Source organism: Panthera pardus, unplaced genomic scaffold, assembly GCF_024362965.1.
Source record: "Panthera pardus isolate Hobbes unplaced genomic scaffold, ASM2436296v1 HiC_scaffold_12, whole genome shotgun sequence".
NCBI classification, from domain to species: domain Eukaryota; kingdom Metazoa; phylum Chordata; class Mammalia; order Carnivora; family Felidae; genus Panthera; species Panthera pardus.
This window is the reverse complement of record NW_026526677.1, coordinates 25,253,120-25,279,985: the sequence shown is the minus strand read 5'-3', so window position 1 is coordinate 25,279,985 and position 26,866 is coordinate 25,253,120. Positions and strand designations below refer to the sequence as shown.

Here is a 26,866-nt window from a genome sequence, read left to right as displayed (position 1 = left end):
ATACCATAATAGAGAAAAGCAGGGAGTTCCGTGAGAGCTCACAGGAAGGCCATTCAGCCCCTGCCTGGGTGGGGAGGGCAGTAAAATCTACTCATTGGCGACAATGTCCATGGTGAGCCTGCAGTAACCACTGAACCAGTGGTTCAGTGCAGAAGGTTTTGAGAGATAGGAGCCAAATTGAACGATGTTAAAAATGCCTCCATTGTTGGTTGTCCTTTGGATCATATTTCCCTTTGTGTTGGTACTAATATATATATTTTTTAAATAATAGGTTTTTAAGGTAGAGATGTAGCCTTATCTTAGTGAGGGTGAGAATTGTTTCTAATTTCCTTCCACACCAAGATCAATCACCACACGAGCTGATAGGGGAGGCATTTGCTCCCTTTTTTTTTTTAATTTTATTTTTTTAAAATTTACATCCAAATTAGTTAGCATATAGTGCAACAATGATTTCAGGAGTAGATTCCTTAATGCCCCTTACCCATTTAGCCCATCCCCCCTCCCACACCCCCTCCCGTAACCCTCTGTTTGTTCTCCGTATTTATGAGTCTCTTCTGTTTTGTCCCCTTCCCCATTTTTATATTATTTTTGTTTCCCTTCCCTTATGTTCATCTGTTTTGTCTCTTAAAGTCCTTGTTTGAGTGAAGTCATATGATATTTGTCTTTCTCTGACTGACTAATTTCACTTAGCATAATACCTTCCAGTTCCATCCACATAGTTGCAAATGGCAAGATTTCATTCTTTTTGATTGCCGAGTAATACTCCATTGTATATATATACCGCATCTTCTTTATCCATTCATCCATCGATGGACATTTGGGCTCCTTCCATACTTTGGCTATTGTTGATAGTGCTGCTATAAACATGGGGGTGCATGTGTCCCTTCGAAACAGCATACCTGTATCCCTTGGATAAATACCTAGTAGTGCAATTGCTGGGTCGTAGAGTGGTTCTATTTTTAATTTTTTGAGGAACCTCCATACTGTTTTCCAGAGTGGCTGCACCAGCTTGTGTTCCCACCAACAATGCAAAAGAGGTCCTCTTTCTCTGCATCCTCACCAACATCTGTTGTTATCCGAGTTGTTAATGTTAGCCATTCTGACAGGTGTGAGGTGGTATCTCATTGTGGTGTTGATTTGTATTTCCCTGATGATGAGTGATGTTGAGCATTTTTTCATGTGTCTGTTAGCCATCTGGATGTCTTCTTTGCAGAAGTGTCTATTCATATCTTTTGCTCATTTCTTCACTGGATTATTTGTTTTTTGTGTGTTGAGTTTGATAAGTTCTTTATAGATTTTGGATACTAACCCTTTATCTGATATGTCATTTGCAAATATCTTCTCCCGTTCTGTCGGTTGCCTTTTAGTTTTGCTGCTTGTTTCCTTTGCTGTGCAGAAGCTTTTTATTTTGATGAGGTCCCAGTAGTTCATTTTTGCTTTTGTTTCCCTTGCCTCTGGAGACGTGTTGAGTAAGAAGTTGCTGCGGCCAAGATCAGAGAGGTTTTTTGCCTGCTTTCTCCTCGAGGATTTTGATGGCTTCCTGTTTTACTTTTAGGTCTTTCATCCATTTTGAGTTTATTTCTGTGTATGGTGTAAGAAAGTGGTCCAGGTTCATTGTTCTGCATGTCGCTGTCCAGTTTTCCCAGCACCACGTGCTGAAGAGACTGTCTTTATTCCATTGGATATTCTTTCCTGCTTTGTCAAAGATTGATTGGCCATATGTTTGTGGGTCCATTTCTGGGTTCTCTATTCTGTTCCATTGATCTGAGCGTCTGTTTTTGTGCACTCCCATTTTTTAAAGTGTTAGTTACTACTCATATTGGGGTCACACAAATTATATACTTAGGAAGCCAGCAACTTAGAAATTGACATTCAGTCTTTTCAACTCCATTTTGTTACATATGGTAGTAACTTTGGTGGGGGGAGGGTTATAGTGGTTACATCCAGTTCTCAAACTCTCCCTATCATACACATACCCCGTCATTGTTCTGGTTTTGTTCTTTAGGCTGCATGATTAGTTTTCATTAAAGTTATGTACTTTACCAACTGTTTAACTTAAAATAGTTTGGAAGTTGAAATGAATACACTGTGATTTTATTAAAACAATTTTTTTAACATTATTTATTTTTTGAGAGACAGAGACAGAGCGTGAGTGGGGGAGGGGCAGAGAGAGAGGGAGTCAAAGAATCTGAAGCAGGCTCCAGACTCTGAGCTGTCAGCACAGACCCTGATGTGGGGCTCGAACTCATGAACCGCAAGATCATGACCTTAGTCGAAGTTGGACACTTAACTGACTAGCCACCCAGGCACCCCTATACTGTGATTTTATGATTAACTCTTAAATAAGTCTTTGGTTTTCATTCTCTCCTTTCAATCTTAAAACACATAGGATCCAGTTCCCAAGTGATTTTACCAGTTTTTAGGATTACCACATAACAGCTTTCTATTCACTGCTATATTTATCTACTTTAGCTTGTTTTCTTATGTCTAGATCAAAGATTTTATTTCTGATTTTGATGTGTAATTTCGTTTCTGGTTTTCCTTATGCTACTCTCATTTTACTAATAATACTTTGTGCTTTCAGCATTTTATTATTCTTTCAATATATCTTTGAAAAAACGCCCATCAACTCAGCCGCCCTTCTCCCTTCATACTTGTTAATATTTGAATTAAATTCCCCCCGAGGTAGAACATTCAGTACAAATGGCCATGCATGTGGCTTTATAAGCTGGTGGTGTTCTGGCCTTTGTTCCAAACTCTTAAGAGTTTCAAAACCTCTGAATAGGTTTCAAGTTTTTTTTAGATTTTAGTAATCTTATATAATCATAAGAGAGCTTATTCTATATTTTTCACTTTATTCACATTTAGTTCTTTAAGGAGCTGTGCCAGTGCTCTATCACCATTACAAATTTCAGGAATGTACAGTTACCATGATTTGTGATCATTCGGCCTGCAGTGTCCAGCACGAGAGACACAGATGGTGGTTGAGCACTTGAAATGTGGCTAGTGCTGCCCACTTGAGTTTTAAAGTTCACTTAATTTTAATTAGTTTAAGTTTAAATAAAAATGCTCATATTCAGCTCAGTTATTGGAAAACTTTTAAATATGTTTAGGACAACTTGGGTATGTGAATTAATTTTTTCAAATGTAAATTTTATGAAATATTGAGGAGTCCCCTTCTGTGGTTTCAATTACCTGTGGTCAACCAGGATCTGCAAGAAGATGGTCCTCCTTCTGAATTATCGTCAGAAGGTCATAGTAGCCTAATACTACATCATAGTGCCTGCCTCATTCACATCATTTCATCTTATCAGATAGGCATTTTATTGTCTCATCATCACAAGAAGAAGTGAATATGTTACAGTAAGATATTTTAAAGAGAGAGTGACCGACCATTCACACTAACTTTTATTATAGTTATTGTTGTAATTATTCTACTTTATTACTGTTGTTGTTAATCTCTTACTGTACCTAATTTATAAATCAAAGTTTACCATAGGTATGTATGTACTGGAAAAAACAGTTTATATAGGGTTTGGTACTGATTTGGGTTTCAGGCATCCATTGGGGGTCTTGGAACAAATTCTTCATGGAAAAGCGGGGAACTACTATCAACACAGATCAAGTATTTCTGATGAAAAATTTTCACCTGGGGGCACCTGGGTGACTCAGTCGGTTGAGTGTTCGACTTTGGCTCAGGTCATGATCTCTTGGTTTGTGAGTTCGAGGCCCACATCGGGCTCTGTGCTGACAGGTTAGAGCCTGGAGCCTGCTTCAGATTCTGTGTCTCCCTTCCTCTCTGCCCCTCCCCTGCTCATGCTCTGTCTGTCTCTGTCTCTCAAAACTACATAAACATTAAAAAATTTTTTAAAAAGTTAAAAAAATTTTTCTTCATCTGAATTGAGATAAGCTATAAATGCAAAATATGCAAGGTTTTTGAAGAATTTGTATAAAAATAGAATATAAAATATCTCAGTAGTATTTTCATTTTAACTGCATTTAAAATGACAATATTTTAGAAAATTGACTTAAATAAGATATGTTATTAAAATTAAATTCACTTTCTAAAACTTTAAAAAATGTTGCTTGAAAATTTAAAACCATGTATGTGGCTTACATTATATTTCTACTGAGCATCACTGCTCTAGATCAGTAGTTCTCAAACTTGGCTAAATATCAGAAAAACTTTTATAATGTCAAACTTGTATAAGCATAAAGATTTCCAGGACCACCTGGGTCACTCAGTCAGTTAAGTATCCGACTCTTCATTTTGGCTCAGGTCATGATCTCACAAATCAAGCCCCACGTCGGGCTCTGTGCTGACAGCCCAGAGCCTGCTTGGGATTCTCTCCATCTCTCTCTGCCCCTATTCCACTCACACACTCTCTCTCACAAAATAAATAAATAAATAAATAAATAAGCTTAAAAAAAAAAAGAATAAAGATTTCCAGATGCTTTCTGGGCTTATTAAATTAGAGGCTCTATAGTGAAGGGTCCAGGAATTTTTACATTCATAACACTTTTCACTAATTCAGCTGTACCACTAGTTTTGAGAACCTCTGGTTTAGACTACAATTCTGATAATGCAGTCCCTTAAAAGGCAGGACTATCTAAATACCTTTTTTAAGGTATTTAGATTTTTTAAACAATACTTATTTAAGTAATCTTTATAGCCAACGTGGGACTCGAACTCACGATCCCAAGATCTAGAGTCACATGCTCTTATGACTGAGCCAGCCAGGCATCCCCTTGTTTCTGTTTAAACTATAATGTTAGAAGAGACATTCCAGTGCTCTTAATTTTAGCTTAATTCACTGATGTATTCACTAAGCATTTGTCTTGAGTAACTTTAATTGTGACAATGATGCAAAGAAGAGCCATTACTTACCCTTTTTATAGCTCAGAGAACTGAAAGCCATTGTAAATTAACACCTTGCCTGAGGACCAGTCAGGGGTTCAGACTCCAGACATCTGACCCTCCTCTGTATCACTATACTCCCACAGAAACATCTGGGAAGGTGAGATTGTAGGAAAACTAGTCTAATATTATTATTGATAAGCAGCTAGCATTTAGTAGGCACTAGATATTGTGCTAAGCACTTTACCTGGGTCATCTCATTTCTTACAATAGCCAAGTGGATTTTTTCTTATGTTTTGATTTTTACGATTGCCAACTTTTAAACAGGTGAGGACATGAAGACTTAAGGTTAATAAACACCTTACTATTGTGGACTGAACTGTGTCCCGCCAAAATTTATACAATGAAAACTGAACCACCAACGTGAGTGTATTTAGAGATAGGGTCTATAATGAGGAGATTGAGGCTAAGGGTGGAGTCCTAACCCAATATGATGTGTGTCCTTATGAGAGAGACACCTCAGGGAAGTGCACACACAGAGAAAGGCCCCAGGAGGACTCAGCAAGAAGGTGGCCTTCTGCAAGCCAAGGAGAGAGGCTCAGGAGAAACCGAACCTTGCTAACACCTTGATCTTGGACTTCTAGTCTCCTGAATTGTGAGAAAATATATTTGCGTTGTTTAAGCCACCCAGTCTGTGATATTTTGTTATGGCATCCCTAACAGACTTTCCAAGGTTATGTAGCTAGTTATTGGTGGAATTAGATTATGGACCAAGTCAGTGTAGCTCCAAAGCCCATAATCAACCCACTTTGCTTTTTCTGTCTTCCTCGTAGCATCGGGCAGTTCTTCTCAAGATCTGGGAGTCACTGGCATGCAGATACTGTGGACCACGGGAATAGTTGCACTTCCTCAAAAGATAATTATTTCAATGTTCTTTAGAGTGTAAGCTTCATGAAGGCTAGATTTTGTTCACCGATGTTATTCTAGTGCCTGAAGCAATGCCTGGCAATATAGAATAAATAGATGCTTAATAATATTTGTTGAGGGTCACCTGGGTGGTGGCTCAGTCAGTTAAGTGTCTGACTCTTGATCTCAGCTCAGGTCTTGATCTTAGGGTCATGAGTTCAAGCCTTGCCTTGGGCTCTGCACTGGGTGTGAAGCCTACTTGAAAACAAATATTTGTTGAATAGATGAAAAAAAAAAAAAAAGAATGTAGAATGCCAAACAGGAGGGCCTCTGAGATCCAAAGAACATCCACATTTAATGGACGGGTACAAGAAGAAGAAGCCCATGAAGAAGACCATGTCAGATGCCCCCTGTTTGGATTCAGTATACTAGCTAACTGGGAGCCTTAGTAGAATTCACACACACATAGACACACACACATACACAGGGAGAGAGACAGAAACAGAGACAGAGAGACAGACATTGCAAGCGATTTTGAAAGGCAGAAGCAAAGAAGGAGAGAAACAGTTGGAGTCAGGGAGACCAGCAAGGACCCTGAGCAGAAATACGTCCTTGGAGGTACGGAGGAGGGCAGTGGAGGGGGATACGGAAAGCGGGGAAGCCTATAATGAGACCCTGACAGCACCTGGCACAAGGTGAGTGCCAGAGGATTAGGGAGAAGCGTCAAAGATGAGTCACAAGTGTCTTGCCTGGAGAGGCTGAGGCCCATGGAGGCCGAGTGACTGGTTTGAAGGCACACAAGTCTCATTTCAGGAGGCTTTTGTTTCTTTCCTTATTGGGCGTCTGCTCTGTCAAGAGCTTAGAATCTTGGGCTGGGATTTGCTTTACGCTTCCGGACTGATGAGTTCTGAGCTGTCACTTCAGCCAAAGGAATATCACTACTCATACTTGACAACTTCTAAAAACTGTAATTAAAGAGGAAAGTGGTGACAGCGCGTAAAACAACACGTTTCCAAAGTTGACACATCATTTTGGTCCCCAAAGCTGTTTTGAATTTGAACGCTAGAAACGCATCTTTCAACTTCCATAGGGTTCCAAAGAGTCTCTTCCTAGTCTGAAGAATGAATTTAAAATCTGCGATAGAAAAATACCACAGAGAAAAATAGAGAAAGCAGCTGGCACTCTTACCCACTTCAGAGCAGGAAAGGAATTTCAGCGGAGCATGAAAACAGCTTTCTCTCATGAAAGAAAACACAACAACAAAAAATAATCCCTGCTGTGTAGCCTTTTGCAGTTGTTTCCTGTCGAGTATTAGACAGAGACCGGCGGGCTTAACATTGTTTTGATAGCCCTGCAACCCGCAGACAGCGGAGGAAGTTGGAAACGAACCGCCCAGCTTCATGCTTCCAGGTGGCACGTTCGCCACATTTTCTGCGCTGTTGTTATCAGTCACTTAATTCCCTACTGAATATTGAGTGGTGTTTTTAGTTCACAGGCCATTTGCAGTGTCTTTCTGTTTCTCCTTTTTTTTCTGTTAGCCACGTGAGAAAAAAAAAGGCAGCTTGGGAGGCGCTTTTGCAAATGGGAGTTTAACAGTGAAGTGCACGATGGAAAACAGCACAGCAAATAGCAGTAAACTTGCCTTGACCTAAGACATAGGCCACTGGGATGTTAACCTCAAGAGGAAGTTGTAGGAAGCATAGTATGAGGGCTTGCTAATAAAAGCCACTAGGCAATTAAAAATCCCTGCTAATTAGTCTGGCATCCCCAGGGAGAGAATAAGGAAGCGGTGTTATTTTTGAAGATTTTTATTGATTTTTTTTGTTTGCCTTTTGGTATTGCTGAAAGAATTTTTTAAAAAAGTTCATGATTTGGGACACCTGGGTGGCTCAGTCGGTTAAGCATCTGACTTCACCTCAGGTCACGATCTCGCGGTCCGTGAGTTCGAGCCCTGCGTCAGGCTCTGGGCTGATGGCTCAGAGCCTGGAGCCTGTTTCAGATTCTGTGTCTCCCTCTCTCTCTGCCCCTCCCCCGTTCATGCTCTGTCTCTCTCTGTCCCAAAAAGAAATAAACGTTAAAAAAAAAAAAATTTAAAAAAAAAATAAAAAAAGTTCATGATTTTATATTGACTTATATTAGTTTTATATCAGTAGTTATATGTATGTGACCTCTTTATCAAAACATAGTACCGAGCGGGGGGGGGGGGGGGGGGGGAGGGGGGGAGGGGGGGCACCCGCTGTAGCGCAATCGGTTAAGCGTGGGACTCTTGATCTCAGCTCAGGTCTTGGATCTCAGGGTCATGAGTTCCAGCCCTGCATTGGGGTCCATGCTGGGCATGAACAAAACAAAACAGAAAAACATAGTACCAAGCATCACATAGAACCCTCAAGGAGGAAGAAAGTGTTGAATAAAGGGAACTCATTTGTAGCAGAGCCCCATGGAAGAAACAGCACCAGCAGCATTAACCTATTCTTTCTCTTTGAGGGAACATCTGCAAACTGTAATTAAGCAATTTTCATTTGTTTCTCTATTTCTTTTGTCATCACTAAATCACTACATTTAGGGAGCAAATTGATAAATTAGATAACACAAAATGGCTGGTTCAGTGGTGGAAGAAAATCTCCCCTCCCTCAAATTATGATGCATTTTGAACTGATTAAGCCATTTTGTTTTAGATACATTAGCGTAAATCTTCAGCTGTGGTTGTTACAATTCATTTTCTACACATGAATATTTGGTCCATAGATAATCATTTGTTTTCTGTGTCTGCTATAACTCAGGTGCAATTGGGTAAGGAAAGAAAATGTATTGGAGTATTTACAATATTTTGAATTATAATCATTAAACTTATTTTTGGCAATGTTGTTAACACATAGTATTTTGTTGCAATAAATTTCTAGTGTGTTTTCTCAGTGAAGTAAGATATTATGAGCATTTAAATTGGGTTTGTGTGTAAATAAAGGATCATTTTCTTTGATTCTCCTTATATGTTTTTAGTGTATATATATTGTATATATTTTGTGTGTGCATATAAATGAGAGAGGTGAATTTTCTTGGGCAAACGGAATCTTGAACTTTTACAAACTAAAGCAGAAAATTGCTGGTGGCCAAATAAACTTTTAAGGTGGTCACGGTCAGCCTTTAAGTGGCTGATTAAAACAATATTAAGTGAGTGCGCAGTTGTTTTGTATGCGTTTGTCTTTAACTTGAGACGTTATTTTTACTTATCGTTGTTAAATGTATTATCATACTTGAAGAGAAAGAGTAAATTACTTAACTTGAAACCGAGTTGGTTTTAAGACTGTGTCCTTGGATTCAGTTGAACGGGCCCGTATTCAAATGTGAGTGGTTTTCAAATCTGGAATCTTTCAGCTGTAGAACAATAATATTTTCTTTGAAATGGTCAGCTAAACCCAACGGGATACAAACAGGAAACTTTATGGTAACCAAACTCATATCTTCTTTGTATGAAAATCAAACCACAGTCTGTCTAGTTTGAGATTGTTAGTGTCTTTTTTCTCCTCTACTTGGATTGCCTCCAGATGAGATGGATTTACGTGACACCACTTAGCTCAGTGTTCTTGGAGCCCATTGTTTGTTTAGCACAGAGAAGAATCATTGTACCATTTTTGTGAGTTTTCTGGACTTAACCTGCCTTTGCATTAGCTATTACAGCGTACGGGCTGCTGATTAGAAGAAAGGGATTGTGAATCAAGTACCCTATTTCCTGCCTCTTCTCTATAAATTATACTTTGTGTGACTTGCAGCCCGTCATCTAATTTCAGGGTATAAGGCTTAGTCCCCAATTAAAGTGTCAATGCAGTTCTTGCACATGTTGAGATCATTTCAGTATTGACTGTATTCCTGCTATGTTTAGGCATTGAGCTAAAATCTGGGAATAGAAGATGAATGAGACACAGTCCCTACTCTGGTATATCGTTCTTCCTTATTTCTGTGTGCCCTGTGCTCCACACGCTCTAGATGTGTGAAGGCACATTAGCAGTCACAGGCTGCATGGTTAGGGGCTGATTGGTAAGGTAATACTAACTATTCTTTACGTAGAGCTGATAAAACACTAGCCAGAATATTGCGCTTGGTCTGGGGGACTCAGTTTTAGATTGAATAAACACTCTATCTGAGTTTTAAAAAGAGCAATTAGGATGATTAGAACAGTGGATTCTTCAGAATTTTTCTCCTTTTTTTTCTTTCAAGCTTTTTAAATTTAATTTTATTTTTTATGAAAGATGCCCTGAATTACCCTGAAAAATGAGGGAATGTGAGAGACGTGTATAATTTAAGTGTATTCTTGCATTGCCCTAATGCTGTATGCCAATGAATGGGTCTTGGATTATTACAGATTTGTGCAGAAGATGTTATTCCACCTCATAAAGTTTGAAAACCCTAAAAAGCATTTATTTGTAAAGGAGATGGAAAAAAAATTACTTTCTCTAACTTTCTCCAACCTGTGTGAATAAAAGAGGTTGTTCTTAAGTTGATACATCGTTGTGCAGGTAGGCAGAAGGGCATGATCTCAGGGTGAAGGAAAGTTTTTTCGGTCGATGGGATTTTGTTTTATGAAGAGTTGGGTATACTGCCCTTGTATTTCTTATTTTGTTGTAGGCAGGGCCAGTGTATGGAAGGGATTCTATTCCAGCTTAGGATTCAGAAGACCTGGTCTAGGCATTTATTACTTCTTTGACACTACAGGCCTACCACTTAATCTCTCTGAATCAGTAAATCAGGGATAATCCTGCCTTCTCAGTGTGTCTCATATGGTTGTGATGTGAATCAGCTGAAATATACATGAAGGTACTTGGTAGGTTTTAAAGATGTACACCAGTGTAGTTTTATTTATGGGGCCTATTTAGGATTTCAAAGAGAAACATCAAGGTTAAATATTAAAGAAATCTTGAATCTACAATACAGAAAAAAGAAAATATTGTTTACAGTGTTAGCGGTCCACATCCCATTCCTTGATGGAGTCACAACCAATTCTGTATAGTATATATTGTATAGAGTCTATGTACAGTGTCTATTGTGTAGTGTAAGACTATACAATTCAGGGAATAATCCTACACTGGCCTCTGGTGGATAGAATAAATAGTATGTTTACACATAACCTTCAGGTAAAGGTATTTATCTCCTTTGACAAAGATATCAGATACTACATCTTTATGTGATTTTTTTTTTTTAATTTTTATTTTGAGAGACAGAGACTGAGTGTGAACAGGGGAGGGGCAGAGAGAGAGGGAGACACAGAATCCAAAGCAGGCTCCAGGCTCTGAGCAGTTGGCACAAAGCCCGACACTGGGCTCGGACTCAGGGGCCATGAGATCATGACCTGAGCTGAAGTCGGACGCTCAACTGACTGAGCCATCCAGGTGCCCCTTTAATTGAAGTATAATTGACACACAATGTTACATGAGCTTCAGGTAGACAACATAGTGATTCAACAGGTGTGCATTATCGTGTGCTCACCACAAGTGTAGCTACCACCTGTCACCATACAACACGATTAAAATTCCTTTGACTATGTTCCTTGTGCTGTACCTTCCATCCATGTGACTTATTCATTCTATAACTAGAAGCCTGTACCTCCCTCTCTTTTTAATTCTCAATTTTTACATCCTACTCCCAAGGAATCTTTACTTGGGAGTCTTAAGTATCACCTGGGAGATGCTTATTAAAATGCAGATTCTTGGGGAATCACTCCCCAAATTCTGGTTCAGCAGTGCTAGTGCACAGACTTTTGGATCAGCTTTCAGAAATATGCCCTATATGAGATCAGGGAGAGATATAGGAAGATGTATTCATTCCACAAAATTCTCTGCTTTTGTATATTGTGTTTTCCTGGGGATAAGGTCCACAACTTTCATGAATCTGTACAGTTATTTCACTTTAACCATTTTTTTTTTTTGTGCTTAATGTTACCCTATTTATATTATTTAAAAGGAACTTGGACAGTAAAAAGTGTGATGGGTTACAGGAGCAATTTTACTGTGATCTTGCTAATTGTTAGGACATACTCGCTCACAGAATTTTAGGGTGGGCTTTGGTTTTTGGCATACGTTCTGTCCCAGGTCTGAGGGATTATAGAGCATGTGCACACAGGGTTACTCTAGCACAGGGAAATCTCCTGGATACTTGTGTTGCCAGAAGAACTGTGTTCCCTACGAGCATTTTTCCATTCGAAGTGTGCAGGCAAGAGTCTTGGGAGACCACAGGGATATAGAGGCATCTTGTGTGTACTTTAAGGAGATGCTCCTCCAATAATTTTGGTGCTTTTGGTACATTTTTTGCTGTGTATTTTACACATGAAGGTACTTTTAAAGACTCACTCAAGTGTAAAATTTTATGATTAGGTAACTATGATTTAAAAGAGGGACGTCAAAATTGAATATTAAAAGAATCTTGGACCTATAATATAAAAAATTTAATTGTGAAATATTATGTATGTATATGTATTTTTTTTCTTCAGTATTTCCAGGAAGGGCTTAAAAGTATTTTTTAATGTTTATTTATTTTTGAGAGAGAGAGAGAGAGAGAGAGAGAGAGAGACAGAGTGTGAACAGGGGAGGGGCAGAGAGAGAGGGAGACACAGAATCCGAAGCAGGCTCCAGGCTCTGAGCTGTCAGCACAGAGCCCAGCATGGTGCTCAAACTCATGAACCATGAGATCATGACCTGAGCTGAAGTCAGATGCCCAACCGACTGAGTCAGTCAGATGCTCCTTCAGGAAGGACTTTTTAAGAAGGAAGGAAATCTATGTAGGTATCCTCCCTAGAAGAAGAGACTTGGTTAGGTAAAATGCTTTTCACCTATAAATAGGTTTATTTTTTTGTTCATGGTAGGAAAGCTAGAAAATAAAGAGGTATGAACACACACATACTCTCTCTCTCTCTCTCTCTCTCTCTCTCTCTCTCACACACACACACACACACACACACAAGAAAATAGAAAACATATCCTTTCTATAGCAATAACATTTTTAGCTGCTCCACAGTCACTCAGAATAAAAATGACATGTCTCATTCTCCCTGCAGCTGGGTATAGCTGTTTGACTAAGTTTGTGCCATTAAAAAGTGAGGGGAACTGATACGTGTAACTTCTGGGTGATATCCTTAAGACACGTGCCCAAGTCTCTTCTAATCCTTTCCCCCAGTCTGGAAATAGGCAATCGTGGAGCAGTCCTTAGACACAGAGGTGGAAGCCATATGCTGAGGATGGCAGGGCACCCTGCCAGCCCAGCTCCCTGGACCATCTCATGGAACAGGGCCTGCCCACTTGTCTAAACTGTTACATAACAAAGAAATAAAATTATGGGGCTCGAACTCACAAACTGTGAGATCATGGCCTGAGCTAAGTCAGACACTTAACTGACTGAGGCCACCCAGGCTCCCCTATGAATACCTAAATTATAGTAAGGGCTCAACTTACTATATATATATATATATATATATATATATGTATATATATATATATATACACACACACACACACACATATATGTATATATATATGTGTTATATATTTTTTCATTCATTTATATATTCAAATTTATTATGATTATTTTATAAAAGTGATACCATACTATACATACCTTTGTAACTTGCTTTTTCACATAATAAACTTCCCAATTAATAAATATTATTTAACAGAATTTTTAAAGACTGCATAGTATTCAATTGTGTGCCCTAATTTACTTAACCATTCTCTTTTTTGTTGGACACGTAGTTATTTCCAATTTTTGGCTATTAAAAACGATGCTACATTGCACATCCTCATTCATTCAGTAAATGTTTATTGAACATCTGTGTGCCAAGTACTGCTCACATAACTGACCAAAAGAGACAAAGGTCATTACTTTCAGGGAATTTGCATCCTAGAAGGGAGAGAGAGCAATGAATGGTAAACATAATGAGTAAGAAAAATATTTGTGCTAGAAGATAGTAACTGCTCTGGTAAAAAGATATACAGAGCAAGATGTGGGATCATGAGTGCGGGTGGGGGGTAGAGGGTTGCATTTTTATGTAGAGTGATCTGGTTAGGCCTCCTTGGGAAAGTAAAATGTGAATGAAGTTTGGTAGGAAGCGATGGGGTAAAGCCTATGCATTCTTGAAGGAAAGGCATTTGAGCCCAAGGGAACAACCAGTGTGGAGGCCTGGGGACAACAGCGCCCCTGCCTGGTTGAAGAGTAATGAAGAGGTCACTGTGGCCAGAATGGCATGAGCAAAGTTGAGCAAGGGAGCTGAGACCAGAGGGTATGGAGGTGGTGGGGCACGGACAGCCTTGCTGGTCCTAATAATGCCTCGCTCCTTATTTATCTTTTTGGTAGCTCCGGCTTTGCACCCTTCTTATTCATGGCCTTTGGATAAATTTTTACACATGGAAATGCTGGTTCAAAGACATGCAAAAGTTTAAGGCCTTGATTAAGTAAAAATTTTCAAGGGAATAGGTTAGATATTTTCTTGTGGATAAACTCTTAGACATGGAAATGCTGGCTGAAAGATATGCAAAATGTTATGTCTTTGAGTGAGTAGAAGTTGTTTTTTTTTTTTAATGTTTATTTATTATTGAGAGACAGAGACAGAGTGTGAGCAGGGGAGGGGCAGAGAGAGAAGGAGACACAGAATCTGAATGAAGCAGGCTCCAGGCTCCGAGCTGTCAGCACAGAGCCCGACACGGAGCTCGAACTCACCACTCACAAACCATGAGATCATGACCTGAGTCGAAGTCTGATGCTTAACGGACTGAGCCACCCAGGCTCCCCGAGTGAGTAGAAGTTTTAAGAGAATAAATTATATGTGTCTCACAGGCAGAGGCCAAGTCTTAATAACTTTCTTAACTCCTCCTCCAGTCTTTCAGCTTAGCACTCAGTGAACTCACTGGTTGAAGGGTTGAGTATCAATCTACATTCAGTCTTAAATGTTACATGTCCTTTGGACTGGAGAATGAATGTTTTCCCTTTTAAGAACTGTAAGTACTTTCCTGACAGAGAGGTTCCTGCTTTCTTTAGGCTTACATTTTAGTGGGAAGAGATAGACCATGAAGAGTTAAGAAAGGTAATTTGAGATGATTTCAGATACATTCGAAGAAAACGGGAACATATACTAGAGTGGCCTCATGCTAAGTCTAGACCATGTGAGGAGATAAGATGATCAGAGAGTTTTAGCTCCAATGACTACTGCATTCCTTCCATTGTCTGGGTGTGGAGGAAAGTTGAAACTATAGTTGTCTTCTGTTTTGGCTTCATCATGTTGTGGCACTGCATGGAACTGGGTTAGCAATGGCGTTCCTGGGATCAAACTCAACATCAGAATCAAGGGGGAGCAAAATGTGGAAACTACCCAAATGTCCATTCACTGGTGAATGGAAAAAACAAAATGTGATCTATCCATACAATAGATAAAAAGTAGCAAAGTGCTAATACATGCTGAACCTCAAAGATGTTATGCTGAGTAAAGAAGTCAGGCACAAAGACCACATATTGTTTGATTACATTTATGTTGTCTAGAAAAGGCAAATCCATAGCTATAAAAAAGTAGATTAGTGGTTGCCTGCCGTTGGAAGTAGGAACAGAGAGGGACTCCAGATGAGCACCAGAGACCTTTTTGGGGTGATGGAAAAGACGTAAAATTTAATTGTGGTGATGGTTGTACAACCCTGTGTTTACTAAAAATCATTGAATTATATATTTAAAATAAGGAATTTTGTAAATTATACCTCAATAAAGCTATGGAGAGGTGGAGCTACCATTCATGGGTACTTAGATCCTTACTGTGAGTTCTTCACTGGATGACTATATGACCTTGTGACTCTGGATTTGGCTCGAGAAGAGGAGCATCCCATTTGTCTGTAAATATTTCCGATTAAGAAAATGAGTTGTTTGTGCACAGACTTGAAAGTTCTAAGTAGGTAAACTTGTGATACAAAAAGAAAGGAACTTTTGGATGCAGCAAGATCCTGCCTTGTGTAGACAATGTCAGCAGCAACTGTCACCCTGTTACGGACTCTGGGAGCTAAGGGACGCTGTGCTCACGCATGAGGTATCTGCTACTAAGGCAGGCCACCTCCCTTCTGTGGCCTTGGCTAAATCAGTTGGGAAGGTGAGCCTATCTTATGGGATGATACGTGTAGCCTCTTTGCACCAAAGTGTAATCCATTTCACAGGTTGCAAGCATGCCGTATTATCTACTTCCATCATCACAGAGCTTGTTAAGAAAAAAGAAGTTACTTAGGGTGTACCAAATTAAATTAAAAGAATAGTACAGGTTGCAGTGGAGAGATAAGGTGAATATTTGGAGATATCTAGAGGGAGGAAATATAACCACCTGGAGATAGTGTCTTCATTTCTGTTTTGGAGACAAAAAATAAAAATAAATAAATAAAACAAAAGAACTCCCTTTGTGAGCTCTTTTTTTCCTTTCTTAAATCCTTTGCTGAGGGTCCCTTTAGCTCTTACCTGGATTACTTCCTGTACTTTCTGCTTTTCGCTCCAGTGTCTGATCTCCTCTGCTCCACTCTCTCCATCATCTCCTTAGAGCACAGCTCTGATTGTGACTCCCAAGGGCCTAGGTTAAACTACAGAGTTTTTGTTTGGCCCTCCGAGTATCACCCCTTCCACCTGTCACTGAAGGTGTGCTCCCACCTTCCTGGAATACTCTGTGATTCTTCCTCAGGCCCCCTGTTTTCCCACCTTGGGAGCTCTGCTCATGCAGTTTTCCCTTTTTGTGGGATAACCTCAGCAGTGCTCCGCTGTTGAAATTGTAGCTGTAGTCTTCCAAAGCCCAGCTCAGATGCTCCACGCCTATGTGAAGCCTTTTGTGATTCTTCCAAACCTGTTGTGATTTCTCCATTCTCTTACTTTGTACTCCCTTACATCGTCCGCCGTAGTTGTGTTCTGTCTTGGTCGTTGACATATCCAGCTTAACTTCTCTGGAGACTCTGTAAGCGTGGGGACGGGGTCTTGCCCATTTTTGTCACCTTGCGTATAGCCGATGCCCACAATATAACTTTCAGATCGAATGGATTGCACGGCTCAGCGGCCACTCGGATTCTCTTCCTGTAAATCACCTTTCGGCTACTTTACACGCCCTTCACAGTTTTCTCTCTGTAAGTACCTAATGCTGGACATTTCAAAAATTTCAACTTATTCCTGTTGTGTCCCTCATCTTGGTCTTTTGACACATGTTTTTCCAGGCCAGGGTTGTACATTTGTGTCTTGGCAGCTTGAGAGCTGACTGTGAATAATGAGTCAATTATCATCCAGCCTCAGGGAAAGCACAATTATTCCTGACTGGCCTGGCTGAGGTAATCCTCTCCTCCCTGTGCCCTTTCAAATGAAGAACATAAAGCAGTTGGAATTCAGAGCACTGCAAAGGGAATTTAGACAAAACCTTTGTCTGCTGAATTTAGCTTCTTTGGATTTATTCTGATTTATGATTGATTGGTTTTTAAATTGCTTATTTAATCCTAACGACTATCGCTCCAGGGGAGGCCGGATACGAAGGAGCATGTGATCAAGAAGCAGTGGAGTGAAGTAGTTTGGCTGGACAAATCAAGAGCAAATATTATTGTCCAGAGAAACATTGCTCTAGGCTAGGAATATAAAGTGAAAATCACCCCCTGACTTTCAAAGTACCCAACCTTGTTATAAGCATGATTGCTTATCCCCTATTCTTTTTGCAGAAGGCTTTTTGCAACTGCCCAGTGTTGCACAGAATTTCCCCCCATGTATTTTTCTTTCCTTCCAGCAACATAGCCAATATCTCTTCGTGACTGAGCACACGCTCTTGATTTATATTGCCGTGGATCGTGGGGCAGAAGGACAGACTCTCGAGGTTGCCGTCAGGAATCAATGGATCATGAATTCTGATGTCGGTTGTGTTGATCTGTGAAAACTCTCCCACGAGCGTGGTGCTGCTATTCTCAGCACATGGGGTCTAGTCTAGTCTGGCTTTTGTATGGGCAGAATTTGAATTTTTAAAAAGCTTTTTTACAAAATTGAGTTCTCTGAAAGCGATCACTTTCATCTGGAAGAGACACAACCAATATGTGGTTAATGTTTAACTTATCAAGGCATCTGTGGTTTCCACCTTTTCAAAGAGTGAAATCTTTTTCCTTGGCCTGAAATTAGACATGGTAGGTATAGTTGGTGGTCTTGTAAGGGACATCTGTTAGAAGCTTATCTGTTTGGTACCAAAAGAAAATTGAAATTCCATTGTTTCAGAATAATGAAACCTTAAAAAACCTTTAGGAAAAAACAAACAAACAGACAAACAAACGAAAAAACCCTTTGTTTCATCCATATTGAAGTTTTGACTCAGAAACACCCCAAGAAACTGTCTTTCAGGTCTCAATAACCTACTTGCATTCTGAAATATTGCTGCTAGATTTCTAAAGTGTATTATGTCTGATACTTATTTCAAAGCAAGAAACATTACGGATGAGATGAAAGGGGTAAAAGGACCCCGATGGAGCACAGAAGCAGATGAGACGGGCGCTTGGGTGGCACGTTTGGATTGCCAACAGGATAACTCTAGGAAGCAGCAGCTGGCTCTCTGATCAGGCTTTAGGCCACTTTGGATTCTGGGCTGTGCCAACATCTGCCATTTTGACATTATCATATCGAAAAAGAACTTTTTTTCCTATCTTATTCTGCCAAGAGATATAGTATTTGCTGTTTTTTCAAAAAATGATAAAAGCTTTCATAAGAAGCATTCTGGGTCTTTGGAGTGATAGAATATACATTCTTATGAAACTACTTTCAAGGTTCAGGAAGGAGGCTTAAAACTGTAGGTTCCGTCAGAGAGAGAACAAGTTCTTTTCTGAATCTTCTGGTATTTTTTTTCTTTTTCTTTTTCCTTTTCTTTTTCCTTTTCTTTTTCTTTTTCTTTTTCTTTTTCTTTTTCTTTTTTTCTTTTCTTTTCTCTTTTCTTTTCTTTGCTATTCTTAAGTTTACTTATTTATTTTAAAAGGAGGGGGGCGCAGAGAGAGAGGAAGATAGAGAATCCCAAGCAGGCTTGGTGCTGGCAGCACAGAGCCCAACGCAGGGCTCGAACCGACAAACCATGAGATTAAGAGATGATGTTTAAATGACTGAGCCACCAGGCATTCCTCTTCTGGCATTGTTTTTAGTGAAAGCTTTATGTTTACAAAAAGAAGTTTTAAAAGAATGAAGATGTTTTGTTAGATCTGAGATCCCTGCAATAGCTCAACATCAGCATCAGACGATGGGACTTTGTTATATATTGCTCATTATTTTGAAGGAGTCTCATTTGGTTATCTGTCAAATAACCTGAGCGTTTCATTGGAAATGGCAGAGGAGTGCATTGAGTGATTATGGGAACAATCAGAACTTGTCCTTACAGAGCATCTGTTCTTCTCAGACATCACTGCTTCTCAGGTATTTAAGTCAATAGACTATTACAATAGTGTGCTGGGACGTAGTGTGTTCTTAGTAAATACTAGCTTTAGGTTGTGCTGGATTTAAAGGAAAAGCAGGGAGAAGAGAAACTATTCCACCTCCTATTAGGACAGGGCACTGAAGGGGGTGCCTGGGTGGCTTAGCTGGTTAGGCGTCCGACTTCGGCTCAGCTCATGATCTCATAGTTCGTGGGTTTGAGCCCCATGTCGGGCTCTGTGCTGACAGCTCAGAAGCCTGGATCCTGCTTCAGAGTCTGTGTCTCCCTCTCTCTGCCGCTTCCCCCGCTTGCACTCTGTCTCTCTGTCTCTCTCTGTCTCAAAAATAAGTAAACATTAAAAAAATAAAAACAAAAACAGTGCACTTAGGAATGACCGCTAGCCACAGGAAGTCTTCTTGTCTCTAACTTTGATGAAGTTTGAGGAGCCCTTCCGTTCCTCAGGTGAATCCTCCTGTCTCCAGGCATTTCTGTTCAGATCTTGCTCTACCCTGCTACCTTTGCTTATCTTTCCCCCAGGACCGATTTAGGACAGCTCTGGTTGTAAAAGGGGAAGAAATCGGGGAGGTAAGTCCGAAGACCATCACTTCCTCACCTATCTGATCTTTTCTAGTGCTGGTTGCTTACTCCAGCAGTATTATTGGCAACATTCCCATTACCTTACTCACTCAGCCCTCCACCCCCTGACCCCCACCCCTCCATGCCAGCTGCCAAGGCTAGTGCTTCCCATCAGAATTTCTGCCTTCCCAGTGGAAGCTACTTAGGAGTCATGGATGCTGGTGTAGGAGTAAGCAGAGAGAACTGACCTCAGCTTGTGTTATTTATTAACACAGACTTTTTAAGGAAAAAAAAATGATGCATTCAGTATTTGCATTTTCCCTCTCTTGTTTATTGAGTGTTAATAACGTATTGCAGACTAGGTTACCTTACCTCTGTGCCCCAACAGTATTCCAGCATTAATGTCCTGTAGATACCCCTGCAAGTCTTAATTCTGCCAATGATGGGGTAGACGGAAGCAAACAAAGGACTCTGACTGAACTTGCACTAGGCTGTAAACAGCAAGAATCTCACTGCTTTTGATGCCATGCAAGTCACAGCTCCAGAGAAACAAACATGGCCACTCTGCTGGGTTAGGCTGTCTCCTACCGCTTTGGTTAGATACACGCCTAGGAAGCACACAGATCAAAGTTCTCCTGGCTCTACGACTACCATTGGTTCTTCTTGTGCTGTTGTAAACTTTTCTTTGTCTCCTTTCTGGGATTTTTTTTTTTTTTTTTTTTTCTGTTTCATTCTTCTGTACTCTAAACACCCTTTCCCTTCATTTGCTATATCACTCTAAGTGGCATAGCACTGTGATTGGGAGTGTGGATTCTGAGTCAAAAGGCCTGGGTTCAAATCCCCACTCTGTGATTTGCCAGCTATGTGACTTTGAACGGGTTACTTGATCTCTCTAGTAGGTCTTGGTTTCCTCGTCTGTAAAATGGGGATAACAGATAGTATCTACCTCTAGGGTTTCTGTGTGCCTTAAATGAGATGTATGAGGCCCTCGTGAAAGAGGATTTGACACTCAATCCATGTTAACCCTCGTTATTAGTTCTAATACTGAAAATAATTTTATGGTTTAAACCCCTATCCCAGTGTAATTTTGACCAGATATTTACCTCTAGCTATGATACAGCCTATGTCTATGCTGCCTCTGGGATGTTTCCCTCACTATTTCTACTGGCACCTCAAATGAGCATGATCAAAGCTTAATTCATTACCTCTCATCCAAATTTACCCCCCACATTTCTGTTAATGGCATCATGTTATCATAATCTTTTCAGTCTCTTAATTTAGGATTACTCTTAGACCCTTTCCTTATCTTAAGAAGATAATCACAAATGTGAACAGATTTAGCACAAAGATACTATAATTATAAATAGTCAAGAATGGTCAAACATTGCTCTTTAGAATTACATACGTGGACGCACAGATAAAATATGAGAAAAATAGCCATTGGGAAAAAATTTTGTTACAGCTTTTCTGTTTTGTAAGATTAGGAGTGATTTTCTAATTTTAATTTTTTTCTCTTGCAAATTTTCCAAAATCATCCATACATTGCTTCCACATAAGGAAAACCTACCCTCAATTTTAGAAAAAAAAAAAAAAAGAGAAATATAATATCTAAGAGTTTTGCAAATACTGTACTTTACTGACCTTGTAATGGTGGTTGAGAACAGTGTTGGATATATAGTAAGCACTTAATAAGTATTTATTGAAAAGTGAATGAAATAGTGTTATCTTTCTATGCATTTTTAGAAATAATTTTATAAGTTTTTTTTTTTTTAAATAAAAGTTTACTTATTTCTTTTTGAGTGGGGGAGAGGCAGAGAGAGAGGGAGAGAGACAGAATCCCAAGCAGGCTCCATGTTCAGCATGGAGCTCAATGTGGGGCTCGATCCCATGACTGTGAGATCATGACTGGAGCTGAAATCAAGAGTCAGGTGCTCAACCAACTGAGCCACCCAGGCACCCCAGAAATAATTTTGTAAAGTTAAGAGTGCTCAATCCCTCAAGCATTCAGCTTGTAGATTTCTTTGAAAAACATTTTTTTTTTTTTTTTTGGTTGTTGTTTGCAAGAAAGATTCTCAATAAATGTAAAATTAACTAGACTCCGTGTGGTGGATGTTTTATAATATCATTTCAGAGGATAACGTGACCAAAAGAGGAGCATTTGGAACTGATTCTTCAGAAAACGTATTTCCTTCAGAAGAGGAACAGGTAATACCCCACATTTATAGAAACAGGAAAGAAAAACATCTTTTATGAATTAGAAGAAGAGAGAAAGAGAGTGTAAGAACATAAGAAACATTGGACAGTACTGGATCAGTAACTCAGACTCTTAATTCTAGGCATGGCATTGGGATACTTCATTGAAAATCATCATTACATTTCATGATTTCAGCAGCCAAAGTTTATGACAGTAACATAGTTATCCCCCAATTTTTAAGTTCCCTTAAGGAACTGCCATCTAAAAATTCTTATTATTGTTTACATATTTTAGCTTGTCCTCTACTTGGAAAAAAAAAAGAGTTCCTTTTTATAATTCTCTGTGTAAAATAGGAATTTCTTTTACCTGCTCTGGGTTCATCTTTTTTTTATTGATTTTTTTTTTTTTTTTAATGTCTAGTTTTGAGAGAGAGAGACAGACAGACAGATGGCAAGCAGGGGCGGGCAGAGAGAGAGGGAGACACAGAATCCAAAGCAGGCTCCAGGCTCTGAGCTATCAGCATAGAGCCTGAAGTGGGGCTTGAACTCACAAACCACGAGATCATGACTTGAGCTGAAGTTGGACGCTTAACCAACTGAGCCACCCAGGTGCCCTTGGGTTCATCTCTTAAAGTGAAATCTATTATCCTGGTTTTTCCAAGATTTGGTCAATAAATATTGGATGCTCTCTTCCCAATTTTAAAGACTTAATAGACTATATTCGTATTCTCCTTGGCTATGGTTCTTAACTATCAAGGAATCCTAGTGGAAGCTAGTGTACTTTTTACACCATTTGAGTTTCTACTTTCTAGTTCATCATGTCTTCCTTGGGGTATTGTGGACAAAAGTGTACATGAGATTGTGGTTTCATACAAGGGAACAAAGTTCTCTGTGTTATTAAAGTGTTTATACATAGCAGAGTCCTACAATTCTTTAATTCCAGAACTTGCTCCCAATGAGATGATTATGGGACCTAACCATTTTTTTCCCCTGTAAAGGATTCACTTTCTACTGGCAATCACTGGCAATTGGTATATTTTCTATTGAGTCTTTAACCAGCATGTGAGAGGCAGAGAATTGTCCAATGATATTGTTTCCTAATAACTTGGAAATGTTGTACTAGCATTCTCTGGTTTGTCCTTCAGAGGTTCAATGGGATGGAATGGGAGGTGGGGTAATGAGGTGGGGAGTGTTCCTACTTTACACATGAGAAAACTGAGGTTAAGTAGTTTACTCTAGGTTATACTGTGGATGAGTGTAGAAGCAGAAGTAGAAGTCAGACTTCCTGAAAACTATTCCCTGACCACTACTATGACTTAGTGGATCTGGTCCATCACGCATAGCTAATTAACAAAAACTGGAAGGGGAGTTTTATTGCCCGAGGGGCTACAATGTCAGCTCCTTTATTTTTGGTTGTTTCATTTTCCCATCAATGTGTCCTCACTGTTTTTTTCAGATAGTGATAGATGAAGGCCAAAAAGTTGGCAGTACCTTTCAAGGTGATCTGAGTCGGGCAGGAAAGGTGAAGGTAAGGCTTGATTCAATTTTCTTCCGTGGTTAAAAAAAAAAACAAAAAACAAAAAACAAAAAACAACCACAAAGAAAAAGAAAAAGTCAAAACAAAACAAAAAAACCCCACAGGACTCATTTGCTATCTCTCATACAAAATTGGATAATTCAGCACATTTTACTGGTGTTTAAATATCTTTGAAGTATGCTTGGTTGGTGGGGTTCCAGATCTTTTCTCCTGGAAGCGTAGCAAATGGAAGGGGTGTTTTAGTAGAGAAACATGACTCTAGTCACCCTGAACATACACCATTATTAAGAGAAATGGCAGTCTAACAGTTTTAGTACTGAAACCATCATGGTGAAGATAAATTCTTGCTGTCACTTGGATGCCAGGAAATAACTACAGTTATGTACTTACAAGCAATGGAAGCTTCCATTTTTAATTCATATGCCAGAGCCACGGTCTGGGAAGTAGAGCTGGGGGAAGAAAAACCCAGGCTGTGTTTTGAATTCCATTTACGAGATCTGAATTTCTAACTATGATATTTCGTTATGAGCATGTTTTAGGTCACGAGCATTTCGACATTATGCCTTTACTCTACTAGGTCTCCTTTATGCCGGTGGTGAAATCATTTTCTTATTTACACTCTGGTATTCACCTGAGATGAATTAGTTCGTGTCTGAAATGTTACCGTTTTGTTAATCTAAAATGTCTCATTGTCAGCTTGCTGTGGAGAGCAGGATTCCACGAGGACTAGTCTTTCATTGAAATGCTGCTATTGTGTCTGTAAAGGTCATTTGCTCTGCTTTTTACCTTTGAAGTAATTTTCAGTTTTATTTGTTCGAAAGAGAGAACACTTGATTTTTGGCCCTGCTCACCTCTCTTGTGATTTACCTGGGGCAGGATGATTTTATTTCCAATGAACCTTTCTCTTCTGCTTTCTTTAGTTTCTTCTCTCTGACTCTAGAGTGAAAAGCCCATTATGGTAATAGCCAGACCCAACACCATCATTTGGTTGAGAAGCAAAAGCAATAAAACAAAAACAAAAAACCAGAGTCACTGTTTTGGACTGTCTTGGTAGTAGTATATATCCTGGGAGAGAATCTGGGAACAAAGTCCCTTTTCAAAAACTCCTCAGACCATCCTTTCCCTTTCAGTATAGAGATCTTACTATCGTGCCTATAAAACCCAGGCTAACTTCCAAATTTACTGCTTCTTTCAGATGTCTTTGGGAAAGCACAGTGAACCCAAAGACAGTTAGTTGAGACTCAGAAGTTAATGAGAAAAGTGGATTCAGTTGCTTACTTTGAATGCTGTGGAAGGGGGTTCATTGATTCTTAATTGTATTTTTTCAGTAGGTCTCATATACATAACAATGATGTTAATCCTTTTTTAGGTGGACAATTTCCTAGATTTAGAAGATTTGGACATAGATGAAGAGACTCAGCCCCAAATGAGCAAGGGTATGCTTTCTGTTTCCTCTCTCTACTGCTTGACCTCTTTCCAGAAACTACAAATAAGACTTTAGACAGGTTTTTCTTTCTTTCTTTTTTTTTTCTTTTTTTTGGCAATCCCTACCTGCACTTACCCTGACGTAGGGAAAACTACAGTCCTGCAATTTCTTTTTCAATAACAAAGATTTCAGCTGAAAGGTCAAAGCCTGTTGAAGGTTGTAAACTCTTTGGTAAAATGAAATAAAGATGCCCCTCCCTGCCCCCACCCCATATGGTTGAGTTTCAGATAATTTTAAGCCATTTGAGTCAAACCCTTATTTCTTAGAAGTACCGTGTAAATTGAATTATTTTTGAGTGATACCTAAAGTATCAATCGATCATAGAAATCATAAAAATAGCAGAATTCATCGTAAAATAAAAACATAAAATCAAAATCTTCACTTTTATAAGTATTTATTAAATATATAAGCCAAACATTTACGACTAAAGATATATTGTAAATGTTTCTTTCAGGGCGTTTTCCCATTTGGGCTGGGCTGGGAGAGGCTTAATGTTAGTCCATTGATGTTTATGTAGATGAGGCCTTTTTCCTTTCCTGCTTAACATTACTGTGTAAACATAGGTGTCCTTTTGTTGCTCAAAAAACCTTCGAAATACATTCAAAATTGGAGTCGTTTGGTTTGGAAATTCCTGTTCCTAATTTAATATGCAAGAATATCTTAAAGTTAATGTTGAATGTTAGGAAAGGGGCAGTTTCTCTGGGGGTTTGGTTGCTGGTGTTGAATTGTTGTTTACAGTCTTTAGGTAATTATAAACATGGATGACAGTGATTATTGTTGGGGAGGGTGATTAATTTATAATCACCTACACATTACAGTGTGGGTGTTGTTAGTTCCGGGGGTGGTGACTCTGTGTAAACTGGTTGTATGAAAGTCCCTGCTCTGGCTCCTCTGGTTGCCCAAAATTGAGAGGTTCTGGTAATTGGGAATAATGAACATTTTTATTCTGCTCTGAAACATCACACTACTCCACGGAAGGGAGTGTTTCTCATGCACCCTGTTAACCAGTAGACTTTACAGATTTTTTCCTTACTTACTTGGTTCAAGTGAGATCAGAGACCTAAAGGAATCATGCTCCAGAGAGAGGTTCTTTTAACTTTAATACCCCAGGCAGCTCTGAATGTCTCTATATAAGCAGCTTAAGGGGTCCGATTGGATTAGAAGGGGTAACTAAGGACTTATCAGGAAGCCAAGTTTGTAGAGAAAACACACTGTTTGGGGGAAGAAGAGATGTTAAAAACGCAGATTCCTGGGTCCTATTCCCAAGACAGAGTCTAAATCAGAAGGTCTTTGGTGAACAGCTAGTGCTCTACATTTTTAACCACTATCCCAGGGGATTCTGATTCAGTTGTCTGTGGATGACACTTGGGGACAAATGGTTCTAGTTCGCATGTACTACATTTGCAGTATAAACTTAATATTCTAGGAAGGCACAAAAGTAGACAGGTTGGGCATTTCTTCCATGCCTCAGATGTCTTGCTTCCTGCCATTAACAAGAATGTGTGTATACTGGCATAAACCCACTTAGGCCACACATCTGATTTTGGTGATAGCAGTCTTTCAGTTAGCCTTTTTACCTTTCCCATTATTTTTACATTGTTTTTGTTTTCTTTAAACATTTTTTCAAGTTGTATTTTTTTTTTTTTTATTACCAGAGCTATTTCTTTAAAGAAAATAGCATATAAACATCTCCCTGCTATAGCAGATTTTTCCAGAAATCAGATAACAGGCAGTATTGCATTTGTGTATAAAAGGTTGCTGAGGCTAAACCAGGTCTCAGTGGACTTGAAGGAGCTAGTCCCCCCTGTCCCATGTGGAAAGCAATGTGCAAAGGCCAGACAGAACAGCAACCCAGGCTTCGGTGATCGATTCCAATTTCTGAAAAGACCACCAGGACTTCACAATTTT

General features: G+C 39.4%; 1 protein-coding gene across 5 annotated transcripts in view; it reads left to right on the top strand.

Moving 5' to 3' along the window:
- Positions 1-26,866, top strand: part of IFTAP (intraflagellar transport associated protein) — a 65,445-nt gene that overhangs the window by 20,696 nt on the left and 17,883 nt on the right. For 4 of the 5 annotated variants that reach the window (XM_019470143.2, XM_019470139.2, XM_019470141.2 and 1 more), the window contains exons 3-5: positions 21,874-21,947; positions 23,392-23,463; positions 24,842-24,908. The exons of the other annotated variant lie outside the window; for it this stretch is intronic. In XM_019470143.2, coding sequence (XP_019325688.2) covers positions 21,874-21,947; positions 23,392-23,463; positions 24,842-24,908 — 213 coding nt within the window. The remainder of the gene's footprint in view (positions 1-21,873; positions 21,948-23,391; positions 23,464-24,841; positions 24,909-26,866) is intronic. 5 annotated transcript variants of the gene reach the window in all.